The sequence below is a fragment of the Protopterus annectens genome, chromosome 5.part0, assembly GCF_019279795.1.
Source record: "Protopterus annectens isolate FY-2018-M chromosome 5.part0, PAN1.0, whole genome shotgun sequence".
Classification (NCBI taxonomy): domain Eukaryota; kingdom Metazoa; phylum Chordata; order Ceratodontiformes; family Protopteridae; genus Protopterus; species Protopterus annectens.
In genome coordinates, this window is record NC_056735.1 from 303789880 (window position 1) to 303806842 (window position 16963).

At 37.0% G+C, this 16963-nt stretch overlaps 1 protein-coding gene across 1 annotated transcript in view; it reads left to right on the top strand.

The window, feature by feature from the left end:
* PHEX (phosphate regulating endopeptidase homolog X-linked) overlaps positions 1-16963 on the top strand; it is a 1091028-nt gene that overhangs the window by 21786 nt on the left and 1052279 nt on the right. Inside the window, exon 2 of the mRNA XM_044072288.1 lies at positions 473-538. Within this exon, the coding sequence (XP_043928223.1) occupies positions 473-538 (66 nt within the window). The remainder of the gene's footprint in view (positions 1-472; positions 539-16963) is intronic.

A 16963-nucleotide genomic window follows, 5' to 3' on the forward strand; every position in this document is an offset into this window, starting at 1 on the left:
ATAAAAGCATAATTGATATAGATCTGAAAAGGAGGTTAAATAAACCTTAGTAGGCAGAAATGCAGTTACAGCATGATTCATAAGTATTTTCCATTGAGTCCAAGAAGTTTAGAATGATATAAATAGTTTGTAATACTACACAGACCAAGCACTCTGGAAACTGCAATATGTGGATAAAGCAGCGTGTCATGCATTGCAGGCAGGATTTTTAAATGGCATGTTTATGTATGAGTGTTGCACTTTTATTTCTTTTTGTAGCTCTGATACTGTATTGTGAGGCTTTAATTCAACGGTGGAATAAGTTTGTAATAGTGTATCATTGAATTATTGTGAAAATCAATATGATAAATTCATTTCATGTTTAGAACTGCTGAGTTTGTTGAAATAAAATGAGTGGTGAGCCTTTTTTCAAGCTAAATATTAAGTTTTGAATTAATTAATATGTCAATTGTTTTCACTTCTAATTTTATAGCAAACCAAGGCCTTATAAACCTTCACTCTGAACAATACTGCCTGACCAGAGAATGTGCTGAAGCTGGTACGTAGCGACTTTCTTCGTCTAATCAATTTAATGTGTTGAATTTCAGGTGTGTGTGTGTGTGTGCGCATGCACTCACACCTCCTTAACACTAAAGAAATTGTGCTCCTAGATGTAAGCTTATCAATTCAAAAATTTCAGTAGAAATTATAAACTGGGCACTCAAATAAAGACCATAGAAATGTAATTAGACTGTAAAAATTGGCACTAATATAAATATAAAATAAACAAAATCATGCATAAGAATACCTTCTGTTATATATCTGTAAGTGCAAACTGTACATGTTTTTAGATGTTTGTGGCAGTCATGTAGCAATATGACATTTTACTTCATCAAACTTCACTCACCTTCAAATTGTTGCTAACCTAGATTACAAGCAATTATGAATGAACTTACAGTATTGCATTTATGGATATCTCCTTAATAAATCAACGAGTATAGGCTCTACCTGCACTGCACAGATTTTATGAAACTACTTAAGAATTAAAAAAGTGGTGAGTAGGGCTTGAATGACAGGCATTTTTTGTATATTTTCAACTTAAAATAAGGATGTTTAATTTTATTGTAAGAATGGCTTGCGTTTGGAATGCACCTCCTAGCTGAGTACTGGAGTGCGGCAGTGCTGATGAAGTGAAAGCATCCTGGTTCAGGTAGGAGGGACCTAGCGCTAAGTAATGATTGGACATGGCATGGGGTTAGCTACAATATTCTTTCCTTCACTTGATGACAGTACAGCCTATTAGCCAAAAGTATCTGTTCAAGATCACTGGTTGGGAAGATGCCTGTGAGGAGTTTTGTGTCACCTTTGTGACTATGTGGGCTTTCTTCACTAGGGGTTCTAGTTTCCTTTCACATACTAAAGACCTGCAGGTAGGTGAATTGCTGATGCTTAAATTGCCTCTGCATGTCTGTGCAATGTGCATCTTCGCTGATTTTTTTTTTCTGCCTTACAACTATTGCTTAGCCTTCTACCATCTTAATTTGAATAAACTGGACTTTAAAAAGGAATGGATTGTCTGGTTAAGGGATTTACAGAGATCATCATAGACGATGGAAATGGAAACTTAAAGAATGAAACCCAGAAATATGTGATGGGGCTTTTTCTGTAATTATAGATGTAATTCTCTTGTATCACAGACAAAGTGGATGAACTTTCATTTACGATTTCATGATCTGTCATATCATCTTATGCTGACTTGCGTTCCCCCATTTTGGAACTCATTTACTCTGATAGGAAGTATGGAATAGTGAGTTAAATCAGACACAGTTCTCTTCTTTGATTTTATCTCAGGTATATGCAGTTAAATCATGCACAGCCTTTATTTCTACAGGAACACCCTCCAAAGCATTGAGGAACTGCTCATCATAACTGGTCCAAATGAACTAGCACTAAGGTGCTCATATTATACTTCAGTGGAATTGTCTCAAGCTGATAAGTTCAGGGTAAATTTGAGATAAATATAGAAAGAGAAGCTGGAGGAATACCAAAATGCCAGTTTTATTAGTAACAGGTGTAACACCCAGAATTTGCCATACATTCCCTAATATATATGTTCCACTGACAAGAAATGTTACCATATAGACGGTACTAAGCATTTACTTTATATGCTTCTTCTGTGACCGCACAACTTAAAAACAGTCAGCAAGGACATGGAATGGACACTGCTTGGGTTAGACACAGGTATGGCTAGCACTACTTTAAAACATGCAGTTTATAAGGCACACCAAGTTAATTTTTCAGTACTGCAGGTAACTGAATAAAAAGTAAAAACACCCAAGGAAGTTTTTGAAATACAGGCTATAAAATGAGGCATCTAGCAGTTAATCATAAACAATAAAATATGTCTACTGAAACACAAGTAGAATGTGACCATTGGTATAATTATGTTAGTGTTGAAGGCTAGTCCCTGTTTTAGGGCACACAACAAAACCTAAATGCAAATAAAGAAGTCCCAAGTAAAGTTAATATCTCTACTAATCTCTGATGGGCTGTATTCAACTGAGAAGGGTATGCTACGCAAGATGATCCAGAGAGCAGCCTCTGGTTAGGTCCTCAGAATATAGATATGATAAAGGATCCACACAGAATGGCCAAATTGAGCATCAAAGAAATGAATCTTTTCTTCTTTTACAATCAGTGGTTATAAAATGTTGTTTACAGCGGCACAGTTACATGAGAAGTGCAGCACATTCATGGCTGACCATAATCTTGGTGTGCCAGTTTGGGTCATACTCAGAAGTGTAATACAAGGGAAAAAACACACCTAACTCTTCAAATGCAAAGGATAATCATTGTAAAACTGCTAGTCAGTTAATTACATCACACTCCCCAAAAGCAAAGATCAGACATTGTCGCATCTTTTGTGGATGTAAAGGGCAAAACACAGTCACAGTGATCTTATTTGATGAATATATGGATCATTCTAAAGCTATTTTTTTTCCCTCAGCATTTGTTCATTGCACAACAGGTAGGGTGCTGATAACTTCAGTAAGGTTTCTGTCACTGACCTTGACAGGAGATTTTTAGGAAAATGAAGATGGATGGGCTTGGGTACCAAAATGAACTAGATAAGAAACTTGCTGACTGATGTGAAGTAAAGGATGTCAGTTAGTGGAGAACCATTAGAAGAAGAATCAGTAAAAAGCAGAGTCTCAGAAATGTCCCAGAATTCAATTCAGTGGTATAAGCAGTTCTTTTAAACATGTTTGTGTCAGATGTCACATTATGATCGGAGTCAAAGACAATCTACAATGATAATGACTCCAGTATTACTGTGTTGTTCACAGGTAAAGGGACTGCTCATCAGAATAGAGACTTGCAGATGCATGTGGGTTGGAATAGATAGGACATCATAAGGAATTCATACAAAAATGCAAGTTCATATTCTTTTTTATGGGTTTGGAGCACAGAAGATATATGTACTTGATATAGTGACCCCTAGAAGACAAGAATAGGAAGAGGATATATCTTTCCTTACTGTTGTTATACTTGACCATACTATGTGAAGTAAAAAGCTTAATCACAATTGGCGTGCTGGTCATTCAGTAAAAGCTAAAGCTTGACATCCATTGTAAAGTGCATTGTTAAAGCTAAAATTGTAATATAAAGTACAGATCTGGAAATCAAGGAAGAAATGTTAGGTTGGTGGGATTTGTGCTGTGCAGTGCTACAACCATGATGAAGAAAACAGAGGGTTGGGTACTTGGTGAGACATAGTTTGGTAGAAGAGCGCAGAGAAATAGGAGGTATGATTCTGATATATGACATTGCTGGGAAGCTTGTGGAAGAGATAGTTTTAAAGAAGATAGAGGGGAACAAAAGGGACTAGTGGCACCTGAAAAGGAGGTAAGTTCATGACAGATATGAAGAATAACTGGGGAAGATAGATACCAGTTTCTTGAATGCTGTCACTGAGGTACAGGAATGTAAGTCACTGCAGTGAAAGTTATCAGACAGGTGCAAGGATACCTGTGAAAGAGCAAGGAATGGATGGGGCAAGGGTAGGTGAAAAACAGCTGCTAGGGAGTTAGCTGCCATATATGGGATGATATATGATACATTATATGCCTTCTTATTTTTGTGTCCTTGTAAGTTCACATATTCCTTTGTTGGCTAAGGTTGTTTTTACTTATAATGCTACAGAGTGCATCACTATCTTTCCACCAGTCATCACGATTCTCATTGGCTTTCAGAGTTAGCAGGCACAGTTTCTGCTATACAAAGACACGCCTTATGCTGTATGGCCAGGCCTTTTTTGTGTGACTTTTAATTATCATGTCATAGTGTATGCTGGCATGCACACCATCTTTGTAAACTTTCTATCAGCTACTTCAAACATTAATAGCTTTCTGATGGGTATCTGCTTGGGTGCTAAAGTACCCACCTTGCTGACATTTTGTCTCTTGCAGCCTCAGTGTCACTAAGTCGCATAATAGTCATCACACAGCGTCAGTCATGATATGTGCCAGTTTAGAAACAGCAAAGCATTTTAGCTGCTGCCTCATATATTTCACCTCCACCTACTTCCCCATTTTCCTTTAAGGATTTTTATACCACATTACTTCTCCTTTGGACTTAACTCATTATCATATCAACTCAAGCCTGAATATTAGTATTTGATCTATCTTTGGGAATATCATTTTACACTTCCTGTAGTATACAGTGTGAAATGGGCTGTACTTGTAACATTACTATGGTTAATACTGTATCATCTTTTCCATTAGAAAGTAGTACTAACCAAAATCAGAATCATGATTTGCAATGTCTATGGAGTATGACAGTTTGTGAAGGCCAGGGGAGGGTCAAATTTGCTATAGGCTCAGGAATTTGACTATAAGGCTTAATAGATCTGCAGACCCAGATAATTACAGGCCCATAAGCCTCACCAGCCTTAATTATACTTAAATTATACTATGTATAATTATACATAAAGCCATGAAACATATCACAACACAACTCATGTATGCAGACATATGTTAACTGATCTAGATTCTACTCAGTCTGATTTTGTGAAGGACAGGTCCTTTTAGTTAGCTGATGACTGCAAGTTGAGCACTGTTATCCTCTCATCCATTGATCCTAAGCTGCTCTGGCAAGGCCTGCAATATGCACATACCCAATGTACTGAAAACAGTTTCAAACTAAATGCAATAAGGTTGCTCTGCACCTCATATGCTAGAAATGGTACTCTTCTTTAGGCAGACACTGTCATTAGAGACATTGGTACTTATGTGGACAACTCCTTTTCTCTCATGCAGTCATCATGTTTCCTCCATAGTCAGAAAATCCTTCTATCTAGCCCAGTTAATATCCAAGGGGAATATCTTCAAGATTTAAAGGAATCATTTTTCATGTAAATTAATGTAAGTTGCATCAATCACTTGTCCTATAACTGAATATTTTCAGTTAAAGTAATTAAAAATAACAACCATTATGACTGCATACATCTTTTTTCATTAAAACTATTGTCACTTCTCCAATTAATTAACCAGATGCAGCAAATTCCAAACACCAAACAAACTTGCCTTTAGTGGAAGGTACTCATACTACATCCACACATAAATACTGTTTGAAATTCAAAAAGACCAATCATGTTGTGAATACATCCTTTCATATATATGAAGTGAAGTGGATTCTGAGGTTAGGGGCACACAGGGGATGAGGTCTTAATGATAATTTGTCCCTGAAGCCAGCCCTTAAGTCTAGGAAATTAGAATAGCCCCATGCACATTGATCATGATAATGGCATGCATATATATGCAAGAATGCATTTATTTATATTTTATTGACCTGCTATCAGAACCATGCTATGCTGTATTGATGTTTTGTTGCTTTAAAAAGCACTTTATCTTTGGATGCAATTAAGTTTGATTAATTGTTACACCAACATGATTGGTCTTTTTGAATTTCAAACAGTATTTATGTGTGGATGTGGTTTGTAGAAAATACCTGATGAAGCAGTGGTTGTCACTGCGAAAGCGCTCACTTTTATCTTTGTACAATAAATAAGGAGATCTATTTTATTTGGTCTGGTGTGTTGCTGATTCATCCAGCTACCTTCCACTAAGGGCAAGTTTGTTTGGCATTTGGAATTTGCTGCATCTGTTTTTGGGGACTGCTTTGAACTGTTTGGGTTGTTTTTATAATTAATTAACCAGTTTAGTTTTGTGAATCCTTTATAGCATGTAGATATACATTTTCTTCTCTGGCAAATATCTTGTTTTACACCCTAAAAAAGTGACTGCTACTGTAAGCATTACATGCATGTATGCACACACATATGTGTACCCCGCACACACACAAACACAGTCTCTTTGCCTCTCTCTTTTTCTGTTTACATCTAAGTCATCATTTGGAATGTATGCATTCCATCACATGTGGAAGTTATCATTTTTTTTTGAAAATGCTTGTTTGCTTGTGTCGAAGGTACTGTATTTCCGCTTTCAGACATAACTTTGCTACTGCAAAAATCCTATTGGCTTTTGAATTTAGGTAGCTGTCTCTGGTCCATAAGAATGTGAAATTCCTTTCTCTAGTGACAGAGGATTAGTTATGAGGGTGAAGAAGTAAGGTGAGTGAGTAGATTATTATCATTAAGATGCAGGTGATGGAATTTGAAGTGGATTGCAGGTATAAAATTATATTGAGAACTTTGCAATAATTTCTCATAAGTCTTTAGATATGCAGTAAAATAAAAAATTCAAAATGATGAGTATTAAAATTGATGGGAGTTAAAACAAATGACAACAGAACGACCAGAGTTGTAAAATTTTAGAATAGGAAAACAGTAAGAATGAATGGATGGACAGGTAGATAGATAGATAGGTGGATAGATGTGTAAATAGATAGATAGATAGATAGATAGATAGATAGATAGATAGATAGATAGATAGATAGATAGATAGATAGATATCTCTGGAGGGCTCAACTTATTAAGCTCCTACACCAAGGCTATACCCTCACCCCTCATTTTTATATTCTTACTCCATGCTTACACTAAATATTACAAATGGAGGAAGTTATTACGTAAAGTAACATAACAATTACCCAGATTCCAATTCATTAAATGATCTAGTGTCCATCTCGGAGCCATATCCCATCCTGGCTGTCAGTGGGCACAAGGAAGAGAAGAAGGCACCATCCCATTACAAGATGCACACCCAGACTCACTCATTAACTGCACAACACTCAAAGCAATTTAGGGGAATTCTGATTCACCTACAGCATGTCTTTGGGATGTGGGGAGAAGAAAAAAACATAGCTCCTGGTAAAAACCCATATAGATACAGGGCTGTAGGGAGGGAGTGCAAACTGTAAACAGAAGATACCCCCAGCTGATAAGTGAGCTGGAAAATCAAATACTGTGGCACTGCACCACACACATTCATATCATTGAAATTCTGAAACACTGTGTCACCTAGATTCTAAAATTCCATATGACCCACAACATTCAAGTAACATATCAGTCATACCTAACCAGCTGCATAGGGACTGACCCTATGACCTACAAAATGACATTACATTCTCCTTTAATACTGGTGGTTGGACTAAGACAGATGTTTCAGAAATAACTGTGTGACCACTATGTTGAATGTAGAACAACATGGGTAGTCTTTGGAGGCAATTTTTACTCAAGACAGCACAAGGAGACACTGATTGTTTTTACCAGAGTAACGCAGCAGATGAGACATAGTAGGAATCTAGCCATAGTACTCAGGTCAACAGGAAATAAGTTGGGGTGTGGATGCTAAGCATGGTTGATTAAGAATTAGTTGACAAGGATTAAGACCCTTGACTTAATCTAATAAAAACTTTTAAGTGGAAATAAGTAACTATGAGAACAATGGATTTAATGAAAGTTTTTTTTTAGTAATAAATGTATCAGCTTGTCTTTCAGGCTGCAGCAGAGGACTGCATTTTTACATATTGGAGATACGCTGGTAATGGGACAATAAAAGACATAAAAGTGTTTTCTTCAAGGCTAAAAGTTAATGATTTTTGAAAGCATGCAAGATGTTTTCACATGGGATGATAAAGATTAAAAAGAACAGACACCAATTAGTATAAGTAGAAACACATATAATAAAATGTGTCTTAGCATGTATAACCTCAATTTCAAGTTAATTAGGGCTTGTGTTAGCAGCTGTCTGTTTGGAACAAATTATCCTTTTAGGAGGGTTAAACTTCATTATTTGAAGATTTACATACTTATGAGTATTTGTGTTAACAGGTTCTGTAGGTGCTCTGGGGAATTTTTTTTTTGGCTTGAGAATTTTTATTAAAACAAGAAGTCTTATAAAATGTAACATAGGTTCTAGTGCTGATGATAAGAAAAATCTGTACAAAGGAATAGCCTGTCAAACATTAATGGGTGCATGAATAACAACAGTTAGAAATAGAAATTAAACAAAGCTGCCATATATGATAGGTGGCATTAATTACTTCTTACCATAATGGCAACACTTCCCATATTATCCTGGAATATAAATTGTTTTACATGTATAGACAAAAAGGAAAGAATAAACAAAAATACTTAAAACTACTGGACTAAAAGTGAGAGTGAAACTATTTAGATCCTTTAGTGTAGTACAACCTTTATTACACACTTTTGTCGCACAAACTTCATCAGAAAAACTTCAACAATGAAAACCAATACCTTAAATAGGTAATTCAATCAATAAAAACAATCAAGTCATTAACTTATTAACATTTTTAAAAAGACAGAATATAATATACCACAAAACCTATTTACACCATATTAAAATTGTCTTTACTCCTTTAATACATAAGGTTTCCTTTTATTTCAAAAACATTTTATATTAATAACATCATTTATACCAGATATTTATCAGCTTCTAATTTTAATTGCCATATTGTTTCCCCTCTGTTCTAACAAATTCTTAAAATCACCTTCCCTTTAATCACCTAACTAACACCTGTTCTAAAATGGAAAATAAAAACTTCTTATAATGGGCACATTCAATAATATGTCTATATAGGACATTTCTTTAATCTTTAATTTTAATAGTGTAGAGATGGTTCTTAATTCGATCTTGCAACTTCCTAGTTGTTATCCCTACATAAAAAGCAAGAGAAAATAAGGGTCTACCTATATAATATGCGTAAGTTTAGAAAGTTTGGTATTAACCAACTTTTTTGATAATAACTCCAGAACCCAAAAACTTTTGTCACAGTGACTTAAACAACAAAGTAAAAAAGGTCTTTGCCAAATTTAGGATGGCTATAACATGGAAATTAACTGGGGATCCTGTAGAGATCTTAGAGATATTTCAGAAATGTTATGAAAATTTGTATAAAGCAAAGAAGTAAAGTAGAAATGGGCATATTTATAGAAGACTTAAATATGACAAGGTTAGAGGCAGATGAGGCTCGATAGTGAAGATAGGAGGAGATGAGATAAAAATAGTGATGTATAACCAATCTGCAGGAAGGTCTCCAGGACTAGATGGTAATCGGGTGGAAGTTTGGAAGCTAGGAAGGAAGAAAGTGATAATGATCTGGAAGATTATGTTTAACAGCATTTTAAAAGGAGGGGAGGCACCAACATCTTGAAAAAAGCTGCAGGGCTGTAATACCTAAAGATAGCAAAGACCCATCTAATCCAGTGTCATATAGGCCCATTTTTATTTTAAACCATGATTATAAACTGCTTATGTCTACAATGACAAAAAATCCAAAGAACAAGAACAAGCCAGCAAACGAACAAGCCCGGCACAACAGGACCCAGAAGAACCAGCAAAATAACGTATTAAACCAACTGTGTTGTAGAATCAAACCAGAAAAGTCCTTAACATAGTAAACCAGCCTTATTGTAGAAAAACAAAAACAAAATAAAACCAAGCGCTTTCGCTCGGTTATTACCGAGCTTTATCAAGGTAACGAAAAACATACTGACTCAGTTCAAGTCATTAAATAGTAATTTCAACAATCACATGACCCTCCTGATTAACTAATTTGAAGTGTGGCTCTAAAATAAAGCCATGGTATACTCCAAATCTTAATTTGAGCAGAGATAGAGCAATATCAAAAACCTGAACCAAAACCAATGAACAATGAAAATTCCCTACTTAAAACTGTTTACATATTTAAAATATGAGATAAATGATAAAATATTTAGTGTAAATACATAAAAATCCTATAATACAGGTTCCAACCCTATAAAACGAAACACAATAAACAGGAAAACATAAAACAGTAAATAACCAAAACAATAATCGATTTTGTTTCCTGGTCAAACCAATGTACCCATGGACAATAATAGAACAATTACCAGTGTAATGTACATGTAAAAACGTCACAATCGGGCCTTTCTCATCCTTAAAACACTATTGATGTTAATATTCTCATTCAGACTGGGAAACCTTCCTGAATCTAGTTTTAACTGCCAATATAGTTCTCGATACTCCAGTCTAGTTTCCCAACTACCACCCCTAATGTCCGGTGTTATTTGTTCCAATAGTACAATGACAAAAAGAATGGCAACGATGATGACAAAATTGATAGGTATGGACCAATGTGGTTTTTGTTGAGGGGAAACAAGCAATTTACAACATTAATAGAACAATGATTATTCAGATGGAAGCAAAATATAAGACAATATTGCTGTTATAGTGGGTATTGGTGCAGAGAATACATTTGACAGAATTAGCTGGGATTTTATGAGTAGGACCAAGGAAGCATTTGCAATTCCTGATACAAGAATAAGGTTTATTGGAAGGACATATCAGGGATCAGAGGCAAAAATCAAAATGGGAGGGTTTGTCTGTGATAAGTTGTGTCTGAACAGAGGAATCAGGAATGGGTGTCCTCTTTATCACTTGTGATATATTTAGAATCATTTGCAAAGAAAATAAGAGACTCAAAAATTCAAGGATAAAAATGGTATGGTGTTCAAGAAAAGTTGGGTTTATTTGCATATGACACTGTTTTGTACCTGATGTTTCTATAAATGGATATCTCAGGGCTGTGGAACATTCTGAGATAGTTCCTGTTTTTTATTGGGATGTAAAATTATTGAAGATAACCAAAGCCTATAGCTATAAACTATGAGCCCATGCATGAATTGGTTCATCAGTACCCTAAATGCTTCATTTTATCATGGGGACATGATAAAATGAAGTATTTAGGAGTATGGATTAAAAAATGGTTTTGTTATGGTAGCTAAGGATATGTAGAAAGTGTCTAAACAAAAATAATACAAGAACTGTGAAACTGGAAGCTCTTATCTATGGATATAGATAGCAAGATACAAACAGTAAAAATGTTTTAGTCCCTTTTATTTTATACACAGGTCAGGTATATTTTTATCAACCAGTGGAGAAATTGTGGAAAGTAATTAATAAAGGGTTGAAGGATTTTTTGGGAGGGGAAGAGGGCAAGAGTCAAATGGGATATGTTTTTCTTCCCAATAGAACAAGTACATTTAGGATTACCTGATTTGAAGGGATATTTTAGATCTATTCCATTAAGGCTCTTATACATAATATGACCAGAAAGCTACAAAGGGGAAAGGGATGACAATGAAGGGGGGGGTGGTAGTTCATGAAATAAGGAAAGAATCAGATTTTGTAAGCAGATCCTTAAGGAGAATAAAAACAGTCATACAGCACAGTTACTAGAAAATGGAAATCAGGATATTATATTCATAAAGTATCAGAAGATATACTAAGAACTAAGCCACACGGGAATGCAGAAAGGAGACTTGGACTATAGGGATGACTGCAATTAGGGGTACAGAAAATAGACAAAAATAGTCTGGAGATTACTGGAGGAAGCTGGCAAAGGAATAATAGTATTGGGAACAAATAATTATAGAGGGAAATGTAAAAAAATGGGAAGCAGCCAAGAAGACATTTGGATTGCAGACTAGTGATTGCCCTTTCTATCAGGGATTGATATCAGAGTATAGACAAAGAGAGAGGGATATATAAGGATAAAAGACCTTCACTGGTTGAGTTTTTAATTTAATCTAGAACATGATCTGCTGGTAAAAAGGGATAGTTAGTAGGGCATATAAAATACTGCATGATAGCTAAAAAAGATTGGGATGAGAGATTAGATATGCAATTCAGAAAGAAGCACTGGGAAGACATATGTATGGGTCCTAAATATGCAACAAAATATAGATGATTTAAGATTTTTGCTTAGAAGTGTTTGCATAGAAACGTTTGTATTCTAAGCGGACTCCAAAGAATTTTTCCTCAGGTAGATGGCAAATGTTGAATGTGTGATGGGGAAGAAAGAGATTACTGGGAACATATAATTTGGGAGTGTAATGAGTTGGCAGACTTTAAAAATTCTCTACAAAGTATTCTGTCAGGAATACTGGGTGAGTAAATTAGTGTAACTAAGGAAATTATTTTTTTTTATCTGGGATACAGGATGTGAATTGCCTAGACTTAGTAAGGCCTTGTTAAGTTTAATTCTGGTGGATGCCAAAAAAGCAGTTACTAGAAAATGGAAATCAAAATATATACCAACTATACTTAAAGTACTGAATATTGTAACAAAGATAAAAGAACAGGAAGTGGGATTTTAGAAAAGGGTTGTAGTAAATTACAAAGAAAAACATGGAAGTTATGGGAACAATACATGCAGGAAATAATGTTTTGGAGGAGGAATGAGGTTTAATAGAGGGCAGGAATTGAATAATTTATGTAATGTTGCTTAGATTATGTGATATATAACAACATATGTGATATATAATGTGTGTAAATGTGACCTTGTTAATATTTTTATTTTATTTTTTATTTTATTTAACATTTGTTGACCAGGAAAGTAAGACTAGGACAGTGTTTATTTTCAATGGAGGCCTGGGGAGAAACACTCCAGACGCATGTCTTTGGAATGTGGGAGGAAACCGGAGTACTCAGAAGAAACCCAGTATGGTTTAATTACTTTTATAAAAGTGTAAGTTTGCCTATGCTACAACTGATAATTCAATAAAGGTGTTAAAAATAGAATTAGTTGGCAAGTTTAGTGTTATTTCCCTGCAGATGATAAACTCAGCAGTTGGAATCAGATGTGGGGGGGGGGTATATACAGTTGAGAAAGTGAGCTAAGAAGGATTTGGTAGGAGAGCTGGCCTGCCATTGCACTTGTTAGATTTTCATCTGTTTTGCCAGAAATCCTGGATTGGTTATAAGGTATCAATCTCTATGGAGCTGGCTTGGAGTGAAAATATATCTCACCCAACAGCAACTTTGTCTTCTTATGAGATAAGGGGTTAGAGGAAGTTTGGGAGTTTTCACTATGTGCAATGCAGAGTGCCTTGAGGACACTGCTCATACACTCACTACAGCTACACAAGAGTTTATGCTCTATGCATCACTGCGGCAGTTATACACTTGAAATCTCAATCTTTTGTCCTGTTAATCTGCACCATGGAGATTAGTAGTCATGACTTTTGATTAGCCACACCTGAGGGTAAGCTGAATCATTTGAAGTATGAATCATGGAGAACATTAAATACACCAGAATGTGGCAGATGGTAGTGTATTTCCATGAAGTAAAAAGCAAATTAAATAATAATAAACATGAATGGAGATATAGTTCTTTACATAGGTGTAACAATGATATTAAGGGCAAGAAAACATACTTTCTACAGTAGGGGACTTTCAGAATCCCCTTGCAGCTGATCACCAGCTACCACTATCTTTTTTCCTCATTCACTGGACTCAACCCCACTCACATTCAAGGACAGTGTGGAGCTCTAGGACACCAGCTCAGCATCATACTGCTGCTGGGGAGTTTTCCTATTGCAGTGAGCCTAGGCTGCCTTACTATTCCCAGAATAAACAAGCTGATGTTGTCCACTCACTCCCATCATGTCCTGTGACCCCACCTGCACCTGTGCCATGAATCAAACCTAGGTCATCTGAGGTGTAAGGACTGTGAGAATTTTGTGTATGCTCAGTGGTCTGTTTCAGGATACTAATCATGAATAGTCTTAAGAGTTTTACTCTATTTTATCAGACCTCATCTCAGGGAGACAATATTCTTGATTTTATTTTTTATTTATAAAGTACATACTTGACTCTATTACAGTGAAATATCCATTGCTACTTCAAATCACTGCAGTCTTTCTTTCGAGTTAATTTGGAAAAAGCTAATGTCAATGACTTAACATTATGATTTTATAACTTCCTCATAAACTGATGAAATATGATCAGTTTTAGCAATAATGGATTGGAATAACTATTGACTTGCAGCTCAGCTGAGCAGTGATTGGATAGATTTATATTATTCTTCTACAGTTTGCGATATCTTACATCCTTGCATATTACAACAGTATTCTGAGATCAAATTCAAAATAACTTTGTGTTGGAACAAAAGACTTGTCCATTGTATAACCTTAGAAAAGACATGCCCCGGAATACATAAAGGGTTACTGTGCATGGTAAGCCTTGCCATAAGTTGCTACCCTTTTATAGTCTTCTTCTTCTTACGGCTTTTCCCAGTTAGGGGTCGCCACAGCGGATCACCATCCGCTCATGATTGGCAGTGGAGTTTTACAGTGTCGAGTTGCCCAACCTTCCACAGAAGGCACACACATGCACACATTCACACCTAGGGCCAATTTAGTGTGTACCCTTTTATAGTAATCCTTTCTAATTCAGAGACTGCCCTACACTGATTTTCTGTGAGCAGGAGCATCAGCATAAAGAGCAGCCTTGCCAGCTGTGGTACATGGTAATTAGGCAGTTTGGGGAAGCAACTAATGCTTATTAGCCATGTGTTCTGCCCTGGAAATGCCTGTGGCTACTGATTTACCCAGGTGTGTGAGTCAGAGAATCACATGACTGCAAAAATAACCATGGTCAGCTGAAATATTTAGCTTGGTGAAAGGGATATGGTCACCCACTTGAAGTCAATGGAAAAAGCTGTGGTGCAGGCAAGGTCAGCATAACTCAGTGGAGATGTAAGGGTGTGGGCACGTGAGAGTGTTTTGCATTTGTGTGGTTGTGTGTAAATACTTGTCTGCAGGGGTAGAAATGGAGTTGGATAACTGCCTGAGTGTGTGCATGTCCAGGTGCAAAGCTGTGTGTGTGTGTGTGTGTGTGTGTGTGTGTGTGTGTGTGTGTGTGTGTGTGTGTGTGTGTGTGTGTGTGTGTGTGTGTGTGTGTGTGTGCATGTTTGTGCATAACCATGCATGTGACAGATGGGTGAGTGTTCCCTTGAGTTCGATCAAGCTTGGTGTAGGTGTCCAATGCGATAGAATAATATGATTCATAGACATGCAAATAAGCCAATAATTAGGTCTCCTCATTGTGACTAAAGCTGACTGAATCACATTTTTTAAAGTTGCTTAAATTGACCTACCTGCAGTAGACAATCTACATGAGTGCGGATGATGTATACCTGGGCAAAAATACATATAAAACATGATTTTTATGCTATATTTATACGAACAGGAAATTTCAACATAGATTTTTCATTTAGCCATGAAAATATATCCCAGGATTCAGCAAGCTCTGCACGGTGTGCAGGAATAGTGCAAGAGCTGCTGCACGCAATATGGCCGACGCGCGATCCAGGAATGAGCTCCCAGGATGTACATGAGCACTCCAACACTATTCCTGCACAGACACAGCTCCTGTACACTAATTACCCCATTTGCAGGTGGAAACCATGCAAATGAGGTGAATTAGTTATCCAGGAAGCAGGCAGGCATCTGTGCAGGAATAGTGTAACCTGCAGAAATGTATTCAGCTACCAACCAAATACATTTCTGCAAATTATAAAATGGAGGCATGACAGCTCCAAAGAAAGCATGTATTCAATGTAGTAGGCATGCCAATGGCCAAATAGGTTCATAGGTTCATAGGTTTATACTAGGCTATCTGCCCTAAGGCATTTATAAGCCTAGCCCAAAGTTTTGTGGCTTACACCACCCCTTATATGAAAAAATACTGTGCCCATTAGTTTGTTGTGCCTCTGTCCAGCAGTGACACAGAGATGATTCCCGGGGTAAACCTACGATCTCCCATCCACAGGTCAAGATTTCTCTTGAACAGAGCCAGCGAGGTGCTCTGCCTCACATGGACCGGGATTTTATTCCACAGCATAGGGAGTCTCTGAGTGATAAATCTATCCCTCCAGCACGTCCTATTTATATCCGTGCTAAGGTTTAAGTCGCTTGCTCTAGTGGTTTTGGTGGATTTGGATTTTTTGAGGTGGAGCATGTCCATTAATTCTGGGTTGGACATGGCCTTGTATGTCAGGCACATGTCACCTCTGAACAGATGGTATGCGACTGAATAGAGCTGGAGTTTCTTCAATCTTGCAGCATATGACAGATTTTGGAGTCCCTTTATCCTTTTGGTGAGGAACTTTTGGGGTCTCTCCAATTGCTGCAGATGTCGGGTGAGATACATCCCGAATGGGGCATTGTACTCGATCATTGGTCTGGTAAGTGAAGAGTACAGGGGAACAATGACCTCACTAGATCTGGATGTGAATCCCTTCATGATCAGGTGGGCAATGTAGAAGGTCTTTCTACCCACTTTAGCAACGTGAGTGTCAAAAGAAAGGCCACTGTCAACCTGGGTCCCCAGGTCCCTGATAACCTCTTCTGTGCTTAGTGGATTGCCGCCTATATGGTAGCTTGGGGTTACCTTGTTTTTCCCGAAGGGTATGACTATACATTTTTTGGCGTTTAACTTCAGGCCATGGCTCTGGCACCAGCTATCTGTTTCCGTGAGGCCCTTCTGAAGGATATCCGTGTCCGATGCACTTTCCACTATGGCGCCCAGTTTGCAGTCGTCTGCAAACTTTGTCAGCCAAAGTCCTCCCATGTTGGCCTGTACTTCTGAGAAGTAGATGCCGAACAATAGGGGGCCAAGGACCGAGTCCTGTGGGACACCACTTGTGACCGGCTTGGAGTCTGACATAGCGCCAGCAA